Genomic DNA, 18927 nt, shown 5'->3' on the forward strand with positions numbered 1-18927 from the left:
TGGAGCAAGCCAGCCGATCAACTCCCCCAGTAGCTTTCCTCAATTCATTGACGTAATTCTATACCACCCGGGCGGGGTAGTAAAGCGAGACGGATGTGGAATTTGTCCAATGATCGACTACAATTTGAGTTCAAACACGAAGTGTAGTCCAATCAGCTTTGAAATGATCTAAAGCCCACAAGACGTAGCTACCCCCTTCAGCTCTCGTTCTTGAACAACACGGCCCTTTTAAAGCGCCGTGAAAGGAGAGGAAAGAAAGATACCGAAAATAGGGAGGTTAAAGGGGATTTTAGAGAGATTCGAGAGTTCCGAATTCATCAGTCAAAAGATGAGATATATTTAGTGTTATTTTTTATATTTGAATGACCTTTTTGGTTGTATATCGACAATACGGGTAGCTAACTTAGCTAGTGCCATCAAGCTAACGGCTTTAGCTGTCGTTTACTTAGCCAGCTAGCTTATCGATAGCAAGTTAGCGAACAACCAAACGACAAAGGAAATATAGCCAGAAAACGTTCATTCGATAAACCCTTTTTTTACATTTTGCTTATCTGAGCTGGAGCCTTATTTTTGATCGAACAACCGAATACTAAAGCCGAAAGAAGTGACCTGTCTGAATTAACCACAAAAAATAAAGTAAAATGGCGGAGCCGGACAAATTGAACATCGACTCCATAATACAGCGTCTATTGGAAGGTGAGGACTTCAGACCGATTCCCTCCAGCATCTGCTTTTAGCGTATTTGCACGTTTGCGTTTGATATCTTTCAAAATAGTTCAAAATTACTAACGTTTTGCTTGGCTTCGTTTTAATTGACTATCGCTTTATGATGTGGGCTTAAATTCAAGGGTTAATGGAAATGTGGCTAAGCTACTGTGCTATCTAACGTATCGCTGCCTGGGTTGATTGAAGCTAGCAGTAGACGGCGAGTTAAGAGCAAACGATAGCTGTAAAGCACAAATGGCTATTTCGCTCGGTTAATAGCTTGCCAAACGCAAGGATTACCAGCAAGCGAGCAATGTTAATGGCGTTCTTGATAGGTAGCGTAAGTGTGCAGGAAATCGCCCAAAACTCGGCGCTGCTCAATAATTTTACCTTTGAAAATGAGTAATTTTCATCGTGTCACACGGCTAGTTTAGTTAAATTTAACCGCTTAACTTAATCAGCTAAGCGGTCAGGGTAGTTAACTTGTAGAGCTTTGTCTGTAGCTAGCGAAGGCAGATTGTTGCCTTACAAGTCGTGTCTAATTCAATTTAATATACCTGCCCTGTTGGTAATCTTATGTGTATTATTAGTCACGTATTTTTCTTGAATAATTTAGAATGTCAGTAAGTCGAGTGAATTTTAATAGACTTGTGAGTTGTGCTCAGAGCAGAATGGCTATGGTTGATCGCATTTGACTACTTTCACATTAGTAAGCATTTGCCTTAACCGGAAAATGGTAGAGGTAATCTTGTCAGCTCTATTTGATATCAGCAACACAAATCAGTTTTTTTGAAAGAATGCTACAACTTGACGTTGGTCTCGGGGTCACACACATTTAGCTTCCTAACCCTGGGTCCCACTCAGTATCAAAGTTCATGTTAATTTTTGGCGTTCACTTTAACAAAGAAATTGATTCAGCTTAAGTGACCCTCAGATCAAAAGTACTTGTTTCAGTCGACAGCGAAACGGCCGTATGTCTCCGAAAATTGTACCATAAATATTTCCATATTCTGTTTATCTCGACTGTAGTATTTTTGATTGTGAGTAAACTTGTGCCCCATTTGAAATTAAGCAGTTCGGTCTGACCAGTCACTACCGAACACCACTCTGTGGGATCTTGAAAAGATCTGCGTTTGACATGGACAGGAATGTCTAACAGGAACGACTTGACGATTGAGCAACGTATGATCTTTTCATCAGAAGTGCCGTTCTTGCACATCGTAATACTAGTTGGTGTTGTAAGCTTGCTCTTTGAACGATTAATGAATGACACTTGGAGCCTATCACTTTTTCAGTAGTGTCCTAAATTTTACTTGGTGATTTTGGTTGAACTTAAAATAACTTAAAAGATCTGTTACTCCTGGATTCACAGCTCCGTATTGTGTTGACTAGACGTACAGTGTACTTGTCCATACTGGATGACATTTTGAACGTCAGTCAGGGAGGCTGCTAGCCTGACTCTTCCGTGTACTCGCCCGCGGTTTTATTTTAATCACAGTGAATCATGAGCCTCTGTCCGAGGGAAATCGTGCGACTGCTCTTACTAACGTCTTGTGTTATAACTGGTTTTGCAGCATATAACTGGGCTTTCTGTCTGCATGGTTATTGTAAGGTTGTGGAAACCGTCTAGTGTTTAATGAACTGCTGTCCAAGTACTCAGTTTGTAAGATTCAGTCAGTGAAGCATATCTGGTAGTTAGTGTAGAAATGACAGTGTTAATGTTCAAATTAGGAAGAAACAGCTGAAATATATAGTGATTAATCTGCATGCGTGCTTTGCTCTGGCTTTTGCTCCAAGTTAGGAGTGCTTTAATGCTTAAGTCATTGAGCAGTAAACGGGTGTCTGGGAGCTGTCTGTTGTTTAGAGAGGGTTTCATCTTAAGACCACCGCATGCATTTTTGTCTCTACAGATTGAGATGGCTTTATAGTTGTAAGCCCTGGTCTCAAACACTTGTGACTGTTAGTTGTGTTTATTCATTTCAAACAGATAAATCAGAGATACAGAGTACTGTTTGCTGCTTGAGGACACAACCTCACCTTGTTTACCCAAAGCTTTGGTGTGAAACTCAAAAGTACTGTCTCTAAAAGTCACTGAATAGAGATAAGAGTTAACCAAAATAAACAGTCACTTTGTCATCATTTTGTTAACTCAAATGCAGATGTTTTGAAGTCCATTCAGTTTTGAAGTAAATCAAACGCAAAATCCAACCTAAACAATATGCAAGTTCTGTTATGTCTTCATCAGCCAGGCACACGGTTTGCAGTGCTGTGTATATTATTGTTATTTGCCTTACGTAAGGCAAAATTAAATACCTGAAGAGACTGGGACTGAAGGTCACACCTTGACACTGTTTTTTTTTTTTTTTTTTTTTTTTTTTTTAGCTGTTTGAGACCTCCTCTTGTTTGAGTTTTCCCCATGTTCCTGTGTTAGGGTATTTGGGAACTCTGGGGGCGCAGGCATTGTCTGGTTTACGTGGAGTTTTATGTTTTTGGAAGAACAAGTTGCCTGCATGCTTCACAGGAACTAACCCAAGCCCTGTGTAGTTGCGAATATGAACAGGTTTGTCTTGCAGCCTAAGCTATCTGTGCATGTATGAGGTTTTTGCATGTAGGCTGTTGTCATAGTTACTTCCGTCAGCAAAGGGAGGGGTGGAGTGACTGGTTCGCACAGCAGCAGCCAGCCATGAGAGAAGCACAGCAATATGGTGTGCACTTTAAGAATAGGACAATGATGAACAGACGCACTAATGTGTGTGTTATGCTGTAAGGGGAAGTCATTTTGCTGTTTATGATTATGTGGCTTTACAGGGGTATAGTATGTCTTTCCTGACAACGTTTGCATGGCTTTGCTTTCGCTGGTTTTCACCTACGATCAACCCTGATAGCGTTAAAGAGTGCACTCTTGCAGCTGATTTATGCAGAAGCTGGAAACTACTTATTTGAAACTTTGGCCTTTATTTAGAGCCCGACCGATACAGGATTTTTAAGACCAATACCGATTTCAATATTTGAGGATTGAAAAAAAGCAATAATGATATATCGGCTGATATTCTTTTTTTTTTTTTTAATAATGAGACATAATGTAGTTTAGGTCACTGATAGTGACCAAGAGTAAATGCGGCTGCTGAATGCATCTACTACTACAAGACTGTCTGCAACGAGGGCTTGCGGCTTTGGGATTTCACGCTACACATTTGAAAGAGAAGCTAGTTAACTTTGTTTGGCTACCATGCCATGTTAGAAAATTGTTCAGCTCATATTTATTTACATGTTCCTTTTGGTTTAATAATTTCCAATGCCCCAACTGTAACTACAGACATAAGTCGCAGATATATTTACTGTTGCTTCATTTAAGCAGAATAAGATAAACGCCATAGTTTAATCGCGCATTAACATTAGCATTCTTCCACCGATAAACATGGCGTTAGCTAGCTTTGTGGGTAACCTCATTTAGCAACGGATGGTGTTATAAGCTGCTGTAAGAGATAGTGCCAGAAAATTTTTAGAAGTGACAAGGGAGAAATGATAGGACCATTATCTTTTTACTCGTTTGAACTGCCGCACTGTTTAATAAATAAATATACAGCCGATTGTTGTCATTAGTTGAGTTCGCACGTGTGTTGCCAACAGTGGAGTTGCGCTGTGCACTCTAGAGGACAAACTACGCAACGACAACATTCATAACATCTTCCGTTTCTCAGTTTCTTTTTTAATTGTCATTTATCGGCCATTATAAATAGCTCATATAGGCCGATAATATCGGCACACCGATATATTGGTCGGGCTCTTCTTTTATTGACATCAATCTACATTGATCCTTTTGTTGCTCTCTTGCATGCTGTAATAGAATGTTTTATTGTGTCTGTTTTGTGGTTGTTTAGTTGAAATATGTGCTTTATGTGAACCTGTGTGTTTTATGTGCATGGCCCAAAACTGTACATGATGTGTGCAACTGCACAGCTCTAGGTAGTTTAAGCGCCACTGTCTTTGAAACTATTGTATCAATTTGTAAATCAAAGTTTAGTAGTGTAATTTGTAATCTTACCTGTGATTGATGTGTTACTTTCGCCCACAATGTATTTACCTAAGCAGTTGATCAGGTTGCTAATGAGATTGGGAGCCTGTCAAAACAGTTGTACATTTGGCATCAGTAAACAGTATATGGTTCGGTTTCAAATATAGAATATTGTCAGTGAGTGTGGTCTTTCTCTTTCAGAGCATACTGATATATCCAGGATATATTGGTGTGGCGTGACTCTATGAACAGACTCACAGGATTACTGAGAGGTACAGCTGGACCAAGCCTGAGCGTTTGGTTGCCCATGAATGGTCACACGATTGTCCATACTCCTGCTGTTGTACCATAATGAATGAAAGCTTTATTAACATGCTAGTTGTGATAGAACAGCATGCTAGGCTAATAAACGTGGAGCTTTAAGGAAGAGCGCGGACAGAAGCGTGCGCTTAGATGCTTTTGCGCTGAGCTGAATGGTCACGGTAAGTCAGCTGGAATAGATGGTGCAGGCTTTATCTTTAGCTGCATTGTGGAGGCAGCTCCTATGTGCTTCCTCATGGCCATGGTGTTACCATGGTTTGAAGCAGAGCTAGTATTAACCCATGTCTTAACACTGAAATGTGCAGCTGTTGTGGTGGGTTTTGCGGAAAGGCCCGTCCTTGGTTACAGCAGTCTGCTGTAGACAACACAACGCTGCACCTTAAAACCTGAAAAAAAAAAAAAATAAAATAAAGGTAATGATTCTCCACAGAGACCTTAAACCTCTATTGGTTTAATCAACAGCATAGACAGTCCAAGGGCAGTCAGAGGGCCATGGTATGATTAAAGTAATATTTCTGAGCAGGATGTAAAGTAGGTGCAGGAGCAGACACTTTGTATACCGTTTAGTTTAGCTGTTTCTCACAGCTCCTCCTTTACGTGAGTAGGCGTTAACCTTCCAGAGAACCAGCAGCTCTACTGGAAACCTTCCTCTCTCATTTTGTGGATTCACAGCAGGGTTTGAAATGATTTTTTTTTGTCCACCTGCCACTGTGTCTGGTGGATTCAAAATCTACCAGCCACTCAGTTTTTTTTACCGGTCACTTGTTTTAACCAGCAGTGTGTAACTGCACATGACAAATAATACAGCAAGATCTGCAATATTCAAGCATGATTATTTAGGTAAATAGGCTATTTTATGTCATAAGGCAAATATTTAAACTCTTAAGGAAAATACTGACATTCTCTTTCTCTCTGTCTCATGCACACACAGTACACTCAACCCGCACACACATACGAACTGTGAACCTATGGAAGTTACATTTGATGAGTTGGGCAGATTGAATAAGAAACAAAAACATTCTTCCCACCATCCTCATCCCCAATCACAGTTTAATGTCACTCCCGATCGTCAGAATCAGATAAACGCCACATTGGTTTTTGGTTCTTTTTTTTAATTTGCTCAACCCACCAGCTACGGTGGCGGGTAAATTAAAGTAGCATATACAAACAATTAATACATTTGTAAAAGAGTGATTTGTGACATTCCACAACAAAAACTGAATCGCGAGTGTGCTTGTTTCATTCGCACACTTTAACGAGGAGACACAGTGGGTTACCAAGGCAGCTTGCGCATAGAACGCTAACTAGTGACTAACGGTCAGAAATTTTAACAAGCAGACTTGCGATTCAGTTTGTGTTGTGGAATGTCACAAATCACTCTGTTACAATTGTTTTATCTGTTTGTATATGCTTGTTTTATTTACCCGCCACCATGCCTGGTAGGTTGAGCAAATTCACCCACCGCTACACAAAATCACCCGCATTTGGCGGGTGCTAATTCCCAACCCTGATTCACAGACTGAATCGCACAATTGATATTGCAGTTGTTTTACATTGGTGTCCTGTAGGTCTTTAAATCAGTGAAGCGCAGTGGTGATGGCTTTGTGTATTTTACCGTATGCTGCTGCCTATCAACAGTGGTGACTCTTAGCGGAAGCCAGGAAGCAGTGACAGGAAACATTTGTAATGTCACATGGTTGTACGTGTCTGGTTTACAGTAGCCTCCGTCGAGGGGAAGCCAGACTTGGTTCACGCCCACTTGGCCTCCTCTCACAACTTTTTTTTTTTTAGAAAAATGATCTAGTCGCCATTGAGTGTTCTGACTGGAACACCGCTCTAACTGGACTGTGAAAGAGAAAAAATGCCCAGTGGGTGTGTAGAGGAAGCTCACAAATGTCTGGCTTCCATGAAAACATGCAGTAAATTGTCGGTGGGCGGGTGAGGGAATCCAGCCTGCCGCTGTCTTCGCACCAATCAGATCAGAAATGCAAATCATTATCGTCTAACATGAGCAGCTAATAAACTGAATTTCAACCAGAAAAAGTATGAAAAGCTAGTAAAGCTGTGTCCAGACAAATTGTCTAGCAGGAAAAATATATGAAGGTAGAAACTTCAGTCATTGAGAAGAGAAAATTATTGAAGGCTAAGAATGTGAAAAGCATACATTTTCCATACTTTAAAAGGCATTTTTTTAGGGTCTCTACACACTACACCAGAACAGCGTAATGTGAACTCCTTAGATTTGAATGTAATGGTCATGAAGAGTCTGATTTATTTTAATGATTTGATTTCCTTACTTTCATTCAAGGGGTAAAGTAAACGTCTATACACTTCAAGAAATTCTCATTTCAAGTCTTAGATGTAAAAAAAACCCCTAAATACAGGAGGCTTTGTGTTGTGCATTGGATATTTTGATAGTTCTTGTTTGATCAGCAGTAATATAGAGGCTATTTAAGCAGGGCAGATAAGTGTGTCCGCAGGTAAGACGCAACTTATGTCGCTTTCCCACTGCATGGTACCGGCTCGATTCGGCTTGGCTCGAGACTACTCGCTTTTTGGTACCTGGTTTTCCACTGCAGTTAGTACCCCCTCTGTGTAGCTGGTGGCCGCAAGAAAGTGTCGTGGCGTCATCATACGACATGACTGTCTGCAGTGAGGACTTGCGATTTTGGGATTTAACACTACGCGTTTGAAAGAGAAGCTAAATAACTTTGGCTACCAAGCCATGTTAGATGCTTGTTCAGCTCACATTTATTTACGTGTCCCCTCTGGTTTAACAGTTTCCAATGCACCGACTGTAACTGCTGCGCGTGAGAGCGTCCTTTGTTGCCATAACTTATACACACCTACAGTTGAGGTTAGCTAACAGGCTAGATTTGCTAATGACTGAAATAAACGCAAACACCAACTAGAAACTCTTAGGACTCTCTGACCAATCAGTAGTCAGCAGTGTTTTCACGTCACGTTTTGGTACCTACTCAGCTCACTTACATCCACGACGGACTAGGTACGAAAAATAGTATTGGATACCAGATACTACATTTGCCTTGTGGAAAAGCGACAAAAGCAAACAGAGTTGAGTCGACTCAGTGGAAGAGCAACATTAGTGTGTTTAATCACAGTTCAGGGGCCTACAGGTCCTACACTACTCTACCCAGCAGCCCTGCAGCCTCACACTGATGTGGGTGGTTGGTCCATCTGGTGGAAGGTTTTACCTCTCCGGTCACACTGCTCTGAGTGCCTGTCCAGTTTAAATATCTGTTGGTTGCATACTAAGCAGCGTTTGCGCAAAGCAAGCCCGATACATTTATTTTTCTTTTCTTTTTTTTTTTTTTTTTTTTTTTTACTTTATTTTTATTAAATGAACGATAGTTTGTATCGGAGCTGCAAAGTTAAACACAATAATAATCAATTCCACACATTATGTTTTCCAAAAGTCCATCATTTCTTGGTTGTATGAATGTCTCTTTCCTGGGTTACATAGGTTGTCCATTTCTGCCAGTATCTTTGCCCTTTTTCTTGGAAGCCCGATACTTTTCTGATGAGGCTAATTGAGTCAGAGAGCATGGCTGTATGTGTGAAAGTTCTCTGATAGATTATAGTAAATACAGGAGGTGGGGGTGGTAAACAGGCAGTCAGAGCTTGGATCAGTGGGCTGTGCCTGTGTGTTGTCACTGGATTGGTTTTACCTGTTATATGAGCCAGAAACCCCCATAGCTTTGTTCAGAGAACAGGGCAGAAGAACATGGTGGCTTGTTCTTCAGGACTACTGCCACATGACTGAGGATCACACCATGACCTCTGATGAGTGGACTGATCATAAAAGCATTCGGCATTTAATCTGTTTGCCTGTCGATGCCAAGAAAACACGCTGGTGTGACATCTTGATCCATACAGATGTACCCAGTTCTATTTGAGTAAGTACTTACAATCAGATTATCGTGAACAAATTGTGGGGTTTTGGATTTGAAGTCGTCTAACAAAGCTGTAAAAGCTACAAGTCCAAACTTCTCCAAAACAAGGTGATGACACAGCCGTTTGGCAGCTCCTAACCCTCCTAATCGTGTCATGACGCAGAGAAGTTAGCACATGCTTTGATGTTATGTTACCGTGACAACTACCATAGACTTTTTTTTTTTTCCCCTGGCCTGCTCAGAAAGTCCAAACTGGCAGCTGATTGGAATATTGTCTCCACAAGTTTAACGAGACCAGAGAGAGAGGAGTAAACAGTGTGAAAGCTGCAGTTTGACTGAGCAAAGGCGGAGTGCTGAAGTTTTACTATCCTGTCTGGTTGTGTAAACGCGCCTTTTGGTCCCCTGTGCTTTGGCTGTCACTCCCACTGGCTGCTTTGTTTTGCGTGCACTCTGTGAAGGCTGGCGGTCATGCGCGGTAGAAAATAAACAAGGCTGATAATGGCAGTATTTATATCCTGTTATGCAATGCTGCCGACCTCGCTGAATATCAGCCGTCCTCACTAGACAACACACGCAGCACAGTGTCTTCTGCTTCATGTTATCTTGACTGGATTTTGGGATTTTGTTTATGCTCTGTGCCATGGCTAATAGTTGGCTTTCTTGTCCCGTTCTCCCTGTAGAATACCCGCCACATTACCTCAGCCATGGTTATCACAGGAAATACAGGCCATGTAAGAAATGTTGCTAAAAGAGGATTTTCTCTTCGCTCTAATTCGTTGGGGTTGATAATCTATTTGAGGAGTGGAAAAAAGCATCATGTGGATTATTTTACTTGGGCTGACATGATTAGGCAGTGTCCCCACATACAGAGAACTTCTACGGTATTGGGATCCTTTACATCACTGTTTTGGCACATCACTCAACACTAACAGCACCAAATGTGGGTTCCCTGAGAGTCAACAGATAATGGGCAAAACTGATGTTAACTGATATTTTTCTAAGTTAAAGTAACATATTTTGTGGGTGTCAGTATAATTGTTCTGGGTAGATCAGGGTTTATTTATTCTAGACCGTTTCATTTCCATTTGTTTGCCTCGCATGTCGTTTTCATCAGACATGCAGCAGCCGAATGCAATTAAACCAAAGTTTGGTCTGGGCCTAGTGGTCCCTACACAGTACACAAAGGGAAAAGTAGTGTGAATAATGCCCATCCATTGACAGGGTGAAAGTGCTCTAAGTGTCAGAGGGCACCTGTTGTCTCAGAGGGAGCACGTGCGTGTCCATGTGATCTCTGCCTGCAGACTAAACCAATTAAAAGTTGGACAGTCAGGCCTGCTTCAGCAGGATTATGCATGGGAATCCCAGCGTCACACAGACATGACATCTCTCTGTGTTATAGTCCTTCATTTCTGTATGTACGATATGTTCCTATGTGAAAATAATCAAAATATCACGTCTAGTGTTTGGTATTCTTTATTCAATTTGTCCAGTATAGTTTGCCTAACTGTTTACTTCCTCTGTAGTCCACCTGCCAAGCCAGTTGACTCCGCCCCTTCGGCGACCTCTGGTCTAAGCTCGCTGTTGTTCATTAGTCCCTATGGCTAATTTTAGAGTAAGCGCCGTCGGAGCCTCAGTTGGCCTTAATCCTGGTTCAAAGTGAACAGCCTCGGTGCTGGATTTGTACCCAGGTTTCCCTTAAAGCTGAAGGTGCTCTGACCTCTGCCTTGGCCTTGCAGCTCCCATTTGAAGCTGGCTTTTATAGAGGTCTAAATTCAATAATACTTCAACTGACCTAGAATCAAAGGGTTGTATTAATTAGCTCACCTTGGTCCCCCTTTCTTATCGAGCCACTTTGCCCACTCGTTTCAGAAGTGTCCCCTCTTCGCCTGTTTATTATCAGCGAGTGTGGGGAGCAGAGAAGGAGTGGGTGGAGCTGGGAGAAGTATGTGTGTGCAGTGGGCGGGGGCGAAGCTGAGAGCAGTGTGTGTGGTGATGGTGAAGCTGACTTGTCAGTGTAACAGTAGATCAGTACTCTTGGGAACTCTGACCCTATAGCTGTTCAGAAGCTGCAGAAGTCCTTTGTGTTATCTGCAGATTTGTCATCTGTATGTGGAACTGCAAGTAAATCTGATTTGAATAGAGCCCTGGGAGGAACCACTTGCCCCTGATGTAAGGTTCACTTGCAGATCCATGTTGTGAGGTGGCATTTGTTGACAAGTGAGTTCATCTGGAACCCAGGGAAGTGTGGGTTTGTAGGATCGATTCAGCGATGACACAATCTGACCAAATTCCACCAGGTGCAGTCTTGTGTAACACCCGCTGAGTTTGAGTCAGCAGGGCACTCCGCTCCATGACAAACATGAATTTTAAACTGGCCTCTTATCTTGCGTGAGTCATCCCTGATGGTGCTCCTCAGGCCCTTGGCAGTGCATCACAGGCCGCCTGAGAGGGTGTTTTTGTCTCGGGCTGATGCTGGCTGTGCTAACCTGTGCCTGACCTGTGCTGTCACGCTGTTGAAGTATAAAAACTACTAATCTCCATAAATTTGCAGGTCCGCTCCACTCTGCTGAGCGTAACGATACTCGCAGGTCCGCTCCACTCTGCTGAGCGTAACGATACTCGCAGGTCCGCTCCACTCTGCTGAGCGTAACGATACTCGCAGGTCCGCTCCACTCTGCTGAGCGTGACGATACTCGCAGGTCCGCTCCACTCTGCTGAGCGTGACGATACTCGCAGGTCCACTCCACTCTGCTGAACGTAACGATACTCGCAGGTCCGCTCCACTCTGCTGAGCGTAATGATACTCGCAGGTCCGCTCCACTCTGCTGAGCGTAACGATACTCGCAGGTCCGCTCCACTCTGCTGAGCGTAACGATACTCGCAGGTCCGCTCCACTCTGCTGAGCGTAACGATACTCGCAGGTCCGCTCCACTCTGCTGAGCGTAACGATACTCGCAGGTCCGCTCCACTCTGCTGAGCGTAACGGTACTCTAACATGTTTTCCCTGCCCCGCTCGACACTCTGACCTTTTAGCCTGCCTCCAGTCACATGACCAGTCATGCACGCCTGTCTGACGCCCTGTGTCTGAAAGGGCACGTTTGATCAGTGTCATGTCACATCACACAGTCTGGCCACACATGAGATGTGCTCTCACCATCGCCATGCCAACGCAGATTGCTCTGAGCTGCAGTTGTGTTTATGAAGCTGTGTTGTATAAGGAGGGATGAGTGCACATGATATTGAGCTCAGGCGAGCAGTCTGCCTGTAGTTATACGTCTGAATACATGAATTCATACATTGGTAAGTTTTCCTAGAGGAATAATGCTGGGGGTGTGTGTGTGTGTGTCAGAGGAGCGTATTAACCATCCTGCTCAGTCCTTCCCGTGCCGCCAGCTGTCCTGCAGGGGCTGGAGCACATGGTCAAAGTGAAGAATCCTGATACACTGCCCAGGGCCTTCTCTGTGCCTCTGCCCAGTCTACATACTCTCCACTTTAAACAGAGGCTCACAGCTCCATGGCCTGCTCTACTTTTCACACTCCACCAGTTGGCCTGACATGTCTCTACCCTTCACTGTCGATGTCACTATTAAATGAAGAAGAAATGTTAAATCACATCTGCATATGATTCGCCATGTTTTCATGTAGTTTCCACATCCGCATCTGTCTGTGTATCGCTGAATGTCTGTTTGCTCTTCACATAATGCAGTTCCTCCACACATGAAGACTGTTTTGTTCAGGTGGCAGCTCGATTCCCTGATGCACATAATCAGTGTGCCATGCAGACCGCTCTTACAGCTCTTGACATGTGCAGGTCTCAATCAAACGGCCCAGTCAAGCCTGGAAGACCTCATTCATTTGGAACTAGGCTAACTTTGAATAAGACGACCCGTGTTGAAGCCGTTTTGGCTGGACAGGCAGAGTTACTAAATTGTTCGGTCCTGATGGGTAGCTATGTGTAGATAATAGTAGGGCTAGACCTGAATATTCGACTGTTTGGGTATTCGCACCCATCCCCCAGCCAAAACTTCAAATATTCACTGTTGATTACTACCGAAGCTCCAGAGTTAAAAAAAAAAAAAAAAAAAGGTATTCGGGACAGTTCTAGCTAGTAGACAGGATGTTGGAGAGAGAGGGCCTGTACAGGTGTTGATGCTTGATGGGACATGCTCCTGTGTTTACAGGCCCAGCTGAGTGTGAATGTACCCGACAGCCTTGTTTAGCTGGGCTGTCAACATAGTGTTCTGTGTTTGGTCAAACCTGATCCGGAAACAAAGTCACCCACGCTTTAACTTGTGTGTGTGTGCGTGCGCGCATACAAGAGTGTTTAGTGTTTTGGAAAGCTGAGGTTAGCCTGGTGTGCAGTATGTAACAGACTGCTTTGAGATAAGGGTGCTGCACATTCTGCAGATGAAGCACAGAGTAGATGGGTTTTTTTTTCACCTGTGTGTCTGCTGTAGAAGCTCAGACCACAGGCTATGGTTTTTACCCTAGTCTTATTAAAAGGCTCATGGGTTTTTTTTTTTTAGTCTCATATATACCTGTATTTTCTCTTTCTCTCTTTCATCTCACTACACTATGGTATGAAAGGTATGAATCTGCGTTTTCTCCTTTGCCCCATCTCCTGTGTTATTACATCAGCACAGGTGTGTGTGTGTGTGTGAGTGAGTGCGTGCGTGTGCGCGTATTCAGACTGAAAAGCTATAGTAAGGCTGTGAGTAGAGGAGCTTGTGTAGTGTGTCATACAGATGACACATCCTCATGCCAGGCCATTGTTGTGTGCATGCCTCAGGCCTGTATGGCATGTCACGCAGCCTGTCTGATCTGGCCGCCAGTCCACTCACCCTCAGACTGACGGAGAACTCAGATCAGTGACTCTTAACACCTCCCAGCTCAGCACACTTCCTTCATAGGCAGGCGGAAGGGTCAAAGTCAAGGTCGTCTCCGTTTCTGTGGCTGACTCATGGTCGTTGGGTATTTGGCCCTCCATTTCTGACATTTTCTCACTTCTCTCCTTTTTTCTGCTTCTCTTCTCCAGTCAAGGGTTCCCGACCAGGGAAGAACGTACAGCTGACAGAGAACGAGATTCGTGGCCTCTGTCTGAAGTCCCGGGAGATTTTCCTGAGCCAGCCGATCCTATTGGAGCTTGAGGCACCACTAAAGATCTGCGGTGAGTTCCACTGGACAAAGACCAAGGAGGCAGCTTGTACCTGTAGTGTCAAATCAGTGCAAAAGACAGGCAGGCAGCAGTGAGGTCCCTGGGCAGAGAACATGAAAAAGGTGTGGTTTTATAGCTGACCTGGTTACTAAAATAACATAGCTGTTTGTTATCCCCGCAACACATGGCTGTTATAGTCAGCCATATGTCCAGTGTCAGTACTGTTCAAAAACCTCACCATGCACGATCCAAAGGCAGCATCACCCGGCCTCTCTCGTGTGTCTGCGTGTGTGTGTGTTTGATGGATTTAGTATGTTTGTGTGCATGTTGGGTGTGGGTTTATCTGACTGAAAAACAAGTCCTGTAGAAAGTGGGAAATTCTGCTCATACACTGATGTTTTCACTACAGAATAACAACGTTAAACCCCTTTTTATATCTCAGCTTTTCTGATTTCCCACAGAGTTTAAAGTAAAGGTATTAGAGTGGTCATGTCACTAATGATTTCACCAGTGGTCAAGTTGGTTGACTGGTTCTTTGAATAGATCAACAACACTGTGTTTGTGCTGCGTTACCTGACTGACTGAATGACTGTTGCCTCCTATAGGTGATGTGCACGGTCAATACTACGACCTGCTGCGACTCTTTGAATATGGAGGCTTCCCTCCTGAGAGTAACTACCTGTTCCTGGGTGACTATGTGGACAGAGGGAAACAGAGTCTGGAGACTATCTGTCTTTTGCTGGCTTACAAAGTAAAATATCCAGAGAATTTTTTCCTCCTGCGTGGCAACCATGAGTGCGCCTCTATCAACCGCATCTACGGCTTTTATGATGAATGTGAGTACATACTTCATATGTACACAGACAACACTTTCAGACCACACACACACACAATCACTGTTTTAGAAATAGTCACAGATGTACTCACAGGCCCGTATTGGTAACAGAGGGGACGTGTCTCTGAGTGCGTGATTACAGAAATACACACACAGCAGTGCACATGACCACATCTGTATACACTGTAAACCCACCACAGAGACATGGCCAGAAGCACACGAGATGCATCTGGGGAAAACTGTGCCAGATTTAATGCAGTTTAATTTGACACCGGCTGTTTTCTGAACCTCACTTTTACATGGATCTCTAGGCAAGAGACGGTACAACATCAAGCTGTGGAAGACCTTCACAGACTGCTTCAACTGTTTACCAGTGGCTGCCATCGTAGATGAGAAAATCTTCTGTTGCCATGGCGGTAGGTGTTTTCCTGTCTCCATGGTTACTTTACTGTTTAGGTGTAATAGGAGTGATGACTTGGCAATGAGGGCATGGGGAGCACTGCTCTTGATTGCTCTTTATATCTGATCACTGGTGGGGGCTGCATGTTAGATATTATCATGAAGAGAAGGTTATCATGTGTGACTGGATACCAACCTTTGTAGTTGTCTCTGTCTCTCTCACTCCACTGATAGGTCTTATAATTGTGTTGAATAGTTTTTTGGTATGTGATTGTGAACTGTGAATGTCTGGGCTTCTTCAGGTCTCTCTCCAGACCTGCAGTCAATGGAGCAGGTGCGACGTGTAATGCGGCCCACTGACGTGCCTGACCAGGGTCTGCTGTGTGACCTGCTTTGGGCCGACCCAGACAAGGACGTCATGGGCTGGGGAGAGAACGACCGTGGGGTCTCCTTCACCTTTGGTGCTGATGTGGTGGCCAAATTCCTGCACAAACATGACATGGACCTCATATGCAGGGCACATCAGGTGGGTTCACAGGGCAGCCGGCTGTGTGTGGATGTGTTGGGCCATTAGAACCAGGGATGTAACGATTCACCAGCATGAATCGGAAACCGGTCGTAACATTAAAGATGCAGCTACATCGATGCGCTGACCCCTGGATTGGTCTAAATGTACCATGAACCGGTCGATGGCCCGATTCTTAAGTTAAAAATCGGTTGACTGAAGCTTTGCTGCAAGTTCCACTGTAGTATTTAGCTGCTGCAGAAGCCTCACTGATCTAACGTTACAAGTCATGTTACTTTCAAAATACTAATGAGCGCCTCTCATTCGCTAGTAAATCTGCACAGCGTCTCACGTTGACCTTTAACCTTTTAAGAGAGTAACGTTAGCCTTGCTTGCAAGGTAAAAACAAGAACAACAACTACAGCGCTGACATGGTTTACAGTGCGCCATCAAATCTGAAATCTAAAGTTTGGAAGACATTTGGATTTTATAAGAAGGAAGGAAAGTTGGACAAAAGTCTGGCCATTTGTAAGGTCTGTAGAACAGCGATTAAGTACAGCGGTAGCACGACAGATCTCACCACTGACCTGGTGAGACGGGATGGTGAAGCTTATATGGGCGATGAGGGATCTGTGGATGATAGTGCAGCTAGCACAAGCAAGAAAACACAATAAAAAGACACGGATATTAAACACTTTGTCCAGCCACAACTCAGCCAACTCTGCGAGGTCTAAGGTAACCACGGCGCCTATAGCCTGTTTTATTGTCAAGTTTCAGTATGAAAGAACAGTCCCTGTTCTTTGTGTCTTGCAGGTGGTAGAGGATGGATATGAGTTTTTTGCGAAGAGACAGCTGGTCACCTTGTTCTCTGCCCCTAACTACTGCGGGGAGTTTGATAATGCAGGAGCCATGATGAGTGTGGATGAGACACTCATGTGCTCTTTCCAGGTGAGCAAATGACCACCTGTCCTCTCACCGTCTCTGTGCTCTGTCTGTCTCCTCACCGTCTCTGTCCTCTGTCTGTCCTCTCGCCGTCTCTGTCCTCTGTCTGTCCTCTCGCCGTCTCTGTCCTCTGTCTGTCCTCTCGCCGTCTCTGTCTTCTGTCTGTCCCCTCACCGTCTCTGTCTGTCCCCTCACCGTCTCTGTCCTCTGTCTGTCCCCTCACCGTCTCTGTCCTCTGTCTGTCCCCTCGCCGTCTCTGTCCTCTGTCTGTCCTCTCGCCATCTCTGTCCTCTGTCTGTCCTCTCGCCATCTCTGTCCTCTGTCTGTCCTCTCGCCGTCTCTGTCTTCTGTCTGTCCTCTCGCCGTCTCTGTCTTCTGTCTGTCCTCTCGCCGTCTCTGTCTGTCCTCTCGCTGTCTCTGTCTGTCCTCTCGCTGTCTCTGTCTGTCCTCTCGCTGTCTCTGTCCTCTGTCTGTCCACTCACTGTCTCTGTCTTCTGTCTGCCCTCTCACCGTCTCTGTCCTCTGTCTGTCCTCTCACTGTCTCTGTCCTCTGTCTGTCCTCTCACCGTCTCTGTCTGTCCTCTCACCGTCTCTGTCTGTCCTCTCACCGTCTCTGTCCTCTGTCTGTCCTCTCACCGTCTCTGTCTGTCCTCTCACCGTCTCTGTCTGTCCTCTCACCGTCTCTGTCCTCTGTCTGTCCACTCACTGACTCTGTCTTCTGTCTGTCCTCTCACCGTCTCTGTCCTCTGTCTGTCCTCTCACTGTCTCTGTCCTCTGTCTGTCCTCTCACTGTCTCTGTCCTCTGTCTGTCCTCTCACCGTCTCTGTCTGTCCTCTCACCGTCTCTGTCCTCTGTCTGTCCTCTCACTGTCTCTGTCTGTCCTCTCACCGTCTCTGTCCTCTGTCTGTCCTCTCACCGTCTCTGTCCTCTGTCTGTCCACTCACTGTCTCTGTCTGTCCTCTCACCGTCTCTGTCCTCTCTCTGTCCTCTCACTGTCTTCTGTCCGCCGCTCTCTGTCAGAGGGCTCATTTGGATCAGACACTGAGGCTGGTAATGGCAGTCCTGTAACTGTCTCACTGACTCTCTCTCTCTCTCTCTCTGTGTGGTAGATCCTGAAGCCTGCCGATAAGAAGCTGTACACCTATGGTGGAGGAGGGGCAGGAATGGGTGCAGGACGACCCGTCACCCCGCCCAGAAATTCAGCCAAGACCGGAAAGGCCAAGAAATAGCACCTGCTGGGCCCCTCTGCTCCGAACACCTCCTTCCCTTTCCCTCCTCTCTTTCTCTACCTCCCTCTTTCTTTCTCCTCCATCACCAAACAGCAACAAAGCAAAACAGTACCCAGGGTTGAAGTCCTTTTTCTCTTTATCTCTCTCTCTTTCTTTTCCCCCATTTCCTTTTTTCAGTGCAGTGCGTATGTGTTCATGTGTATGTGAGAGAGTGCGTCCAGGAGCATCTGCGAGGTTTCTTATTCTCTTCATGTTTCTGTTTCCTCTCATCTGCCCTGTTTCACACCCACGGCTGGAGAACCAAGGCCCTTACAGCAGTCACACCCATGCCCGGCTGGGCACCAGGAGAACGGGACAGGGAGAGAGATGGACAGGCCGAGGGCTGGTGTGTGTGTGTGAATTAGTGAGTCTGGACTGTGAGAGAATGGTTAAGCTGTCATTGTTTATGTCCAAGCCCTGCTCTGTTTTAATGCTAAACACAAAGCTGCACATGCTGTTTTTAGAGGCAGTCTGACTGTACTGTTACACACACAAACACCCATGTACACACCTCCAGTGGGAGAGTGAGCAGTCACATGCACAGGGCAAAGCGGACACCTGTATGTTGATGTACTGAGAGAGTAAGGGGGAGAGAGACTACCACAGGTGCACAGTGTCCTAATAGAAAAATAAGTGGTTTAGAAACAATCATGGATGTGAAATAGTTTCATTTGTTTTTTGTTCTTTTTTTTTCTTTTTTTTCTTTTTTTGGCTTTTTCTTTTTTTTGCCCTTTTTTGTAGATGAATCACAGGAACAGCTTTGAAATCCCTTGCTTACTTTGTGTGTGTTCTCTCTCTTATTTTTTTTTTTTTTTAGTCTCTTTTTTGGAAAGTCAATTATCAATAAAGAGAACTGTTTATTTAAACA

At 44.6% G+C, this 18927-nt stretch overlaps 1 protein-coding gene across 1 annotated transcript; it reads left to right on the top strand.

The window, feature by feature from the left end:
• Positions 1-205: 205 nt before the first annotated feature.
• ppp1caa (protein phosphatase 1, catalytic subunit, alpha isozyme a) lies at positions 206-18109 on the top strand. Its single transcript, XM_030789786.1, has 7 exons — positions 206-696; positions 13991-14122; positions 14716-14946; positions 15257-15361; positions 15647-15870; positions 16663-16797; positions 17901-18109. Exons 1-7 carry the CDS (start codon positions 642-644, stop codon positions 18018-18020), a joined length of 1002 nt encoding a protein of 333 aa, XP_030645646.1. The 5' UTR covers positions 206-641; the 3' UTR covers positions 18021-18109.
• The last annotated feature ends 818 nt before the right edge of the window (positions 18110-18927 follow it).

This window comes from Chanos chanos, chromosome 13 (assembly GCF_902362185.1).
Source record: "Chanos chanos chromosome 13, fChaCha1.1, whole genome shotgun sequence".
Lineage (NCBI taxonomy): Eukaryota > Metazoa > Chordata > Actinopteri > Gonorynchiformes > Chanidae > Chanos > Chanos chanos.

Excerpts from the sequence above, each read along its gene's own strand:
- ppp1caa (XM_030789786.1), top strand. The coding sequence starts at position 642 with ATGGCGGAGCCGGACAAATTGAACATCGACTCCATAATACAGCGTCTA. Across the intron at positions 697-13,990 it reads AATACAGCGTCTATTGGAAG|TCAAGGGTTCCCGACCAGGG; the intron begins GTGAGGACTTCA and ends TCTCTTCTCCAG. Across the intron at positions 14,123-14,715 it reads GGCACCACTAAAGATCTGCG|GTGATGTGCACGGTCAATAC; the intron begins GTGAGTTCCACT and ends TGCCTCCTATAG.